At 52.9% G+C, this 7164-nt stretch overlaps 3 protein-coding genes across 6 annotated transcripts; 1 reads left to right on the top strand and 2 right to left on the bottom strand.

The window, feature by feature from the left end:
- Positions 1–177: 177 nt before the first annotated feature.
- Positions 178–1081, bottom strand: LOC119305963. Its single transcript, XM_037582341.1, has 2 exons — positions 827–1081; positions 178–712 (listed from the first exon to the last, which is right to left on the bottom strand). The coding sequence occupies exons 1-2, from the start codon at positions 999–1001 to the stop codon at positions 375–377; spliced, it is 513 nt and encodes a 170-aa protein (XP_037438238.1). The 5' UTR covers positions 1002–1081; the 3' UTR covers positions 178–374.
- A 270-nt stretch (positions 1082–1351) lies between these two features.
- Positions 1352–4206, top strand: LOC119338417 (probable glucuronosyltransferase Os03g0107900). 3 transcript variants are annotated; one of them, XM_037610735.1, is made up of 4 exons: positions 1352–2082; positions 2186–2433; positions 2637–3092; positions 3263–4206. In XM_037610735.1, exons 1-4 carry the CDS (start codon positions 1513–1515, stop codon positions 3273–3275), a joined length of 1287 nt encoding a protein of 428 aa, XP_037466632.1. In that variant the 5' UTR covers positions 1352–1512; the 3' UTR covers positions 3276–4206. The 3 variants fall into 3 exon arrangements, with proteins under 3 accessions (XP_037466632.1, XP_037466649.1, XP_037466641.1); XM_037610752.1 differs by having other exon boundaries at positions 2637–3117; XM_037610744.1 differs by having other exon boundaries at positions 2637–3138.
- Positions 4207–4312: 106 nt separating this feature from the next.
- On the bottom strand, positions 4313–6650 carry LOC119338435. 2 transcript variants are annotated; one of them, XM_037610764.1, is made up of 7 exons: positions 6358–6650; positions 6171–6276; positions 5912–6073; positions 5744–5790; positions 5032–5191; positions 4886–4949; positions 4313–4787 (listed from the first exon to the last, which is right to left on the bottom strand). In XM_037610764.1, exons 1-7 carry the CDS (start codon positions 6550–6552, stop codon positions 4733–4735), a joined length of 789 nt encoding a protein of 262 aa, XP_037466661.1. In that variant the 5' UTR covers positions 6553–6650; the 3' UTR covers positions 4313–4732. The 2 variants fall into 2 exon arrangements, with proteins under 2 accessions (XP_037466661.1, XP_037466659.1); XM_037610762.1 differs by having other exon boundaries at positions 6159–6276; positions 6358–6647.
- Between the last annotated feature and the right edge of the window lie 514 nt (positions 6651–7164).

Raw genomic sequence — 7164 nt, 5'->3', positions numbered from 1 at the left:
ACATGGGTTTGTTTCCGGTTTGTGAAAAAACGGACGTCCGAACCGATCCGTGGACGGATGGAGTATTTGGATGACAAAACACGTCCGGACCGTGTGATTCGGACGGATCCGGACGGTTTGAGGTTTAAAGATGCACTTAGCTAGTATGAACTAATTTATGACCAGATATAACAGATATTGTGAAACGTAACACATAGACCAGCTCAAAAAACAACAGTCGTTGACAGTACAAATCAGATCTTGTTCAGACGCACGGACATTTTAGAAGCAAAACAAAGACGCACACGTATGCTATCGTGGAACCATCGAGAACCCGTAGAAAACGTAAACCAAAACGCGAGAACCGATCATTCCAGCGCGAAGAGATGACTCGATCAGGAGCAGCTCTTGTCGTCGCCGTCGACGTCGCACTGCGGCACGGTGGCGTAGTAGGGCCCTGCCGAGTAGCCGACCTCGGTGGAGGAGACCTTCGAGGGGCGCAATAGATTCTCGCCGGTCCTGCCGTTGTTGAAGTTGGTGAACACGGCGCAGCCCTTGTCCCCCGACCTGACGATGCGGACGAGGCAGTGGGCCGGGTCAAGGCGGCAGCTGCCGCCGTCGTGGGCGTACGGCACGTCCACCTTGAAAACCCCCTCCTCGTCCGTCGTGTCCGTGCGGTGGATCACCGTCCGCCCCGTGTGCTCGTCCAGGCACGTCACCGCCACCACGCTGCCTGCAAATCATCGCAGCATACATATTCGTCGATCATGTCGTCGCCCGGTCGCCGGCGAGGAGCAATGGCTGGTACGTGCTAGAGATAAGTATAGAGGGTTCAGGCGAACCGTACCGGCGATGGGCTTGGCGTTGTAGGCGTAGGCGTTCCAGTTCTTGGTGCAGTCCTGGCACAGCACGGTGCCCGTCACCGTGAACTTGGACGCGCCGTAGCTGTCACCGGCGTCGGCGCACGTCGCCGCGGCCACCAGCACGAGCGCGGCCAGCATCGACGCCCTCCTCCAAGCCATTGTCGACCAAAGACCAATTAGCGAGCTAGCTCGATGGAATGGAATGGACGGGCCGGTGAGATGGGGTCGATCGAGCGAGCTGTGTGTCAAGCTAGCGCGCGTCGGCTTTATCGTGGAGTGGCCTCCCGGCCATGGTGGTCGACGTGAGCCCAACTCGCTATAGGCTGACGACGACGTGCGCGCCATTTCCGGGTGTCGGTACGGCAGAGTAGAATAGCCTCTTGTTTCAGCCACGACAGCACCGACGTGGACGCCGCACGCGCTGATGTGACGCCGACACGTGGGCAGGACGACCCAACAGCTTACGGTCCCACACGCCAGTGGGTGATCATCACACGCATCTCCTCTCCCTTTCGCTCACTTTCCCCTCACTGTTGTCAGCTTCTCAATTCCAAGAGTCAAAGCTCCGCCAGCAATGGCCGTGGCTAGCGCCACCGAGCCGGGAAATCGAGGCGGGAATGGAGAAGAATCCGAACTGGAGCTACTGTCCGCAGCCTAACACTTAGCTCTGATGCTCGACCGAGCGAAGCCCTCTCCCGCCATGAGAGACCCGAAGCTCAAGACAGCAAGAGCCCACAAGCCGCGCCAGTGCCGCCTCCTCGACAGGCTCAGGAAGCGCTACTTCTACAGGTGGCGGTGGCTCCTCTGGCTGGCCCTCTCCGCCTACCTCTTCCTCCCGGCGCTCCCGCCGTCCCTCCGCGGCCCCAGCTCCGAGCCCCGCCCCGGCGTCCGGATCTACGCCTACAACCTGCCGCCGCGCTTCAACCAGGCCTGGGCGGCCGCCGACGCGCGGTGCGCGCGCCACCTCTTCGCCGCCGAGGTGGCCGTGCACGAGGCGCTGCTGCTGCGGCAGCGGCGCGCGGGCCTGCGCCTCGAGGAGGCCGACCTCTTCTTCGTGCCCGTCTACGTCTGCTGCAACTTCTCCACGCCCACGGGCCTCCCGTCGCTGGCGCACGCGCGTGGGCTGCTCGCCGACGCCGTCGGCCTCGTCCGCGCCGAGATGCCCTTCTGGAACCGCTCCGCCGGGGCCGACCACGTCTTCGTCGCGTCGCACGACTTCGGCGCCTGCTTCCATCCCATGGTGACCGCTGCTCGATCCAACCTCCAATTACTAGCCGTTTCTTGCTGTGCTTGCTGGGTGCATTCTTGTGTCTGATTTTGCTGCATAATGGTTGATCAATCAGGAGGATGTGGCAATCGCGGCTGGTATCCCGGAGTTCTTGAAGAGGTCGATCCTGCTGCAGACATTTGGCGTGCAGGGCCGGCACCCTTGCCAGGACGTGGAGCATGTGGTGCTCCCGCCATACGTGCCGCCTGAGGTGGCTCCTCGGGAGCTGCCGGAACCGGAGAAGGCACATCGGGACATCTTTGCCTTCTTCCGAGGCAAGATGGAGGTCCATCCCAAGAACATCAGTGGCCACTTCTACAGCAGGTAATTGCACAGTCCATTGGTCAACTATTCAGGCCCCATTAGTTCGTAAAGTGCATCAGCATATGTAGAGGGACAATGCTACATCTAGGTAATCAGTTTTACTTAATTATTATTGATTCATCTTGCTCAGAACTTCATGTATAACAATTTGGCTCGATGAGTCACCGTTGAAGTTTACAACTTACACTTTGCACTTGGGCCAGGAAGGTGAGGACTGAACTACTGCAGCTGTATGGCCGCAACCGGAAGTTCCATCTGAAGCGGAAACGGTACGACGGCTACCGGTTGGAGATGGCACGCTCCTTGTTCTGCCTCTGCCCGCTGGGGTGGGCGCCATGGAGCCCTCGTCTCGTGGAGTCGGTCCTCCTGGGCTGCATCCCCGTCATCATCGCCGACAACATACGCCTGCCGTTCCTCGGCGTCCTCCGGTGGCCGGACATCTCGCTGCAGGTGGCGGAGAGGGACGTGGCCGGCCTAGAGGCAGTGCTTGACCACGTCGCCGAGACCAACCTGACGACGATACAGAGGAACCTGTGGGACCCCATGAAGCGGAAGGCGCTGGTTTTTAACCGCCCGATGGAGGAGGGAGACGCCACCTGGCAGGTGCTCAAGGAGCTTGAGGCGAAGCTGGAGCCGTTGCGACAGCAGGGGCGGAGGAGGTGAGGCAACCGTGTTCGGAGAGTGGTACCGTCGCCATCCCTCAGTGTGAACCTCTTCTCTGACTTCACTTGTTGCTTTGATATGTTGGCCATATGTGCTCTACTCCCATTTCATCAGAAATGAAATGGTAACATATTATCTACTTAGCGATGACATTGCGCGCATGCAGGATCCATACCTAGCACTGACAGTTCCTACCGGCGCTCCCTCGAAGCCGTGCTGAAAGTGAAGGGCGGTACCGAATCCGAGGACAAAGATCTAAGCCTTCTGTGTGAACGCTGCTACAACAGCAAGCTCGTTTGCGTTTCATCTGAGCGGAGTGATTCCTCAAGCTCAGGTTAAACAAGTGAATCATCGGTTGCAAGCACGAGAGCAAGCGATCGAACAGGAGGAGAGAGAACCACAATAATCGGATGTCGAAGCCAGTTTTCCTGGTTGAGATTCGCATTTGGAATAAAAGGTCACTAGAGCTCAGGCTGTTGAAATTGGTCCCAGGTAGGGGAAGATATCAGTGGCAGTGGAATTCGTACGTGCGCAGGGAAGAGGTGACATACAGCATAGTCGTCTCCTCCATCGAGGCGACGGTCACCGCCCTATGGGTCATGGACTGATCATGGCTGAACGGATTCCAATGCCGGTTCACTGTCTACAGCGCCAGCATGGGTCAGGAGGAAGTCTTGTTGCCGCCGATGGCGCGATTCAAGCTCTCACGCCGTGTTGTTTCTGTTGAAAGTTCCGAGCAGCTGGTGGTTTCCGTGGTGGCGTGGCGCGGTGGCGACCGGGTTGCGACGAGGAGGGTGTTCTTGACGCCTGAGGATGCCGGTAGGAGATATGGTGAGCTTGACCCGGGCTTCTAGATGAAGTCACCGTCGCTTGGTCGCTGTTCCTCCCTTGTTTCCTGAGAAAAGATCTTCCTGCAGACGAGGTGCCTGGCGAGGCTGGTGCCAGCACTGGATAGTAGCAGGAGCTAGTGGCATTATGGCAAGTTGCTTCTGAAATGGCGGTGTTCGGGAGCTCACTGTTTATAGTTAACATAATTCCCTTTCTGGTAGTCGAATTTGTCCATGAAGTGGTTTCATTTCGAGCAACCTGATAATATAATTTGTTCTCTTACTCGACTCTTGTCCCTCGAATTGAAAGCGACACAAATTCAGAAGGCCATGCCAATCGAAATTGATGCGCAAAATCATTCCTCTTTCACAACTTGTTCGCAATTACGTCGACGAGGCCCCAAATCAAACTGTAACTGAGCGATGCAGAAAAACAAGAGCAAGTGTTCGCAAGCCATGACTGAAATAAAATAACACAGAAGAGAACAGGAGTCGACCTCTCCTCTGACCACTCAGTTTTTCCCAATACATGGGGTTCTTTCTCTACGTCTTCAGAGGAGCAGCATTTGGTCTTTGCATCCTCTACCTATGTTCAGTAGCAGAGGCATGATAAATCCTAAAAAAAATGAAAAAAATTATATTTATATGAACTTAGCAATTAGCATCATAGCATGAATTAAAATTACTTTCATTTCCACAAGTGCGAGACGAGTCAAAACAGCCAGAAAACTGATTAACCACAAGCCACTCTTTGTAAGTTCACATATATAGCAAACTTAAACCAAGATATCAGCATCTCTAACTCTTTGTCAGTTGTCATCCTCATCCTCATTATCTTGCAGCAGAGCTCCTCGCACTCTTGCCCTAAAGAAAGAATAGCATACATTAGAGCCAGTCTACTATTATCCGATGTATTAAACTCTATTCACATCAAAGTAGTGTTTCAAGGATTGTTGTACAACCTCCGAGACGTGGGGGCTACCCTCTTCGTGACTTTAGCAGGAGGGGCTTTACTAGGTGAAGGTACTGCAGATTTGCAATTGCATTAGCTGATACAGTACTATGTTATCCTAACTTGCAATTCTACATGAAGAAGAAGCATGATCACCTGATATTTGCTGCTGCACAGGAGCTGTAACTTGGTCAGAGACCAGAGTCACAGCAGACACACTTGGAACCTGATCAGCCAACAGCTTTGGCTTTGTTGCCTTTCTTTTGTCTAGGAAAGAAAGAGATTCGAGTTGTTTTTGCATGATTTCGTTCTTTTCCTGTGACATGAAACTATTAGAAACATCCCAGCAATTTACATTCCCATTATCCAACTATTGAGCAAAACAAAACTACACAGGAATTGCTTCGCCGTTATACAGAATACATGCTCATGACTCTGAAAAAACATCACATGCAAACGACATATCACAATGAACCTCAAACGATATATGGGGAGCTTCAAAACTGGGTCAATCGTGAAACCAGGATGTTTGAGCTTTCATGAAAGCTTTTGAGAGAAAGAATGGATTGCTGAATGTAAGCATTCGTATACAGCGAATTCCCACAGATAATGTTTTAGGGTGCAAAAACATGCCAGGTAGACTTTGGAGCGCTTTGGAGTAACAAAACCTTGTACAATGGAAAGCTGTTAAACTACACTGTTGATAAGTTGAAAACTATTCGACAGTTTAACAAGAAAATACGTAGATTCAGTGAGTGACACTCATGATACCATTTGCACTACTGTATTCGTCAAGCAGCAGCAATAGCAACACGAACAACACTAGTTTGGAAGTATAAGTTCGGAGTTAGGAGATAAGATGACCTACTCTTTCAGTTGACAGATTTCCCATCAGCTGTGACATTTGTTCTTGTTCTGCATAAGAAATAAATAGCAGATCCTGAATATAGTTTTGAGTCACAGTTTGATGTTTTGTGAGCGACAAACGAACTAACAGATAGGCAATTAAGCATACAAAACAGCAAGCAACAACAACCTTTGGATACAAGCTCCCGTGCAGTCCTATAAGCTCCATAGAGCGCTAGCGAGAACTCGGCTATGATATCACTCGTCGTAGCGCCAGTAACACTATGGAGAGAAATGGTGATGCGAGGCAGGCCCTTTGCCTTGGTAGCCACAAGCTTTGCACCATCAGAACCTGAGCAAAGCAAAGATGGCATTATCTATCATGTAATGTTTGCCACAAGTGAAATGAATATTTGGCGAATTTGAAGTGGGCATGCCGGTTGACTTGCGGAGTTTGTCGGTGGCGAAGAGCAGCTTCACCTCGCCGGAGGACAAGGAGGACTTGAGATAATCTAGAAAGTCGGCCCAGGAGCCCCCGATTCCAACATCGTCTCTCTTGGATCGAGAAGCTTTGTGTTAGCACCAGTTGGATGCAGGTAGGTGCAGAAGAGGATGGGTAAGGAAGGGGGAGCTTACGAGGTCGTCGAGGTCGGAGACGGAGAGGGAGCAGTCCCAGGCGAGGGAGTGGCAGTCGGTGGCGACGACGCGGAGGGCGGCGGCGGAGCGGGCGTGGGCGCGGAAGAGGACGGGGCGCGCGGTGGGGTGGCCCTCCGGCTTGGCTTCGCCGAAGACCGCGCCGAACGCATCCTCCAGGTCCACCGCCGCCGCCATCTCGCAGCTGGACCGGACGGCGACGACGAGCGGAGGAGGCGGAGGCGCGGGCGCCGTGTCTTTCCCCTCGTCCTCTGGGTTTGACGCGGCCACAACGAAGTTACGTAACGTGCACCTGAAAACGTAATTACGTGCCGGTAGTTGTTTTACGTATCCTGCATTGCAAGCATACCTGAAATCAGTTCCTGAATCGAGCAGATTAATTCCAGACATTTTCTAGACAAAACTGGGTAACGTAGCTCTCGTAGTTCATCAAGTTTTTTTTGGATGGTCTTCTCGCAAAAAAAAGAGTTTTTTTGGATGGTCAAAAATCATCTTTCGAATGATTTAATATGATGTTCATTGAGGTACCGTCGGCGCAGCCACCGGTCCTCCTCATCACCGACGGACTTTGGGCCATGGAGGTTTAGAGGGCCTCGGGCCCCCACCGGTGGGAGAAACCGCGTTCTCGTTCTTGTTAGTTTCATCGTCTTGGTTGGAGTTGTGTGACGACGGCGATGTCCCTCAATAGGAATAATGTCTCTCACATTCTATCTTCATTCCGATGGTGTGTCTAGTTTTGTTGGAGGGCGTGTGAAGGTGTGTCTCCATCAGATCTCGCAAAATTCGGTC

The sequence above is a fragment of the Triticum dicoccoides genome, chromosome 1B, assembly GCF_002162155.2.
Source record: "Triticum dicoccoides isolate Atlit2015 ecotype Zavitan chromosome 1B, WEW_v2.0, whole genome shotgun sequence".
Classification (NCBI taxonomy): domain Eukaryota; kingdom Viridiplantae; phylum Streptophyta; class Magnoliopsida; order Poales; family Poaceae; genus Triticum; species Triticum dicoccoides.
The sequence above is the reverse complement of the archived record's forward strand: the minus strand, read 5'-3'. Positions and strand labels throughout refer to the sequence as shown.

What these genes read in the sequence shown, in the direction of transcription:
- LOC119305963 (XM_037582341.1), bottom strand. Translation starts at nt 1,001, where the DNA reads ATGGCTTGGAGGAGGGCGTCGATGCTGGCCGCGCTCGTGCTGGTGGCC. An exon ending in CAACGCCAAGCCCATCGCCG is followed by an intron (nt 713 to 826) that starts GTACGGTTCGCC and finishes GATGATTTGCAG; the next exon opens with GCAGCGTGGTGGCGGTGACG.
- LOC119338417 (XM_037610735.1), top strand. Translation starts at nt 1,513, where the DNA reads ATGCTCGACCGAGCGAAGCCCTCTCCCGCCATGAGAGACCCGAAGCTC. An exon ending in GCGCCTGCTTCCATCCCATG is followed by an intron (nt 2,083 to 2,185) that starts GTGACCGCTGCT and finishes TTGATCAATCAG; the next exon opens with GAGGATGTGGCAATCGCGGC. An exon ending in AGTGGCCACTTCTACAGCAG is followed by an intron (nt 2,434 to 2,636) that starts GTAATTGCACAG and finishes CACTTGGGCCAG; the next exon opens with GAAGGTGAGGACTGAACTAC.
- LOC119338435 (XM_037610762.1), bottom strand. Translation starts at nt 6,552, where the DNA reads ATGGCGGCGGCGGTGGACCTGGAGGATGCGTTCGGCGCGGTCTTCGGC. An exon ending in TCTCCGACCTCGACGACCTC is followed by an intron (nt 6,277 to 6,357) that starts GTAAGCTCCCCC and finishes TCTCGATCCAAG; the next exon opens with AGAGACGATGTTGGAATCGG. An exon ending in CAAACTCCGCAAGTCAACCG is followed by an intron (nt 6,074 to 6,158) that starts GCATGCCCACTT and finishes TGCTTTGCTCAG; the next exon opens with GTTCTGATGGTGCAAAGCTT.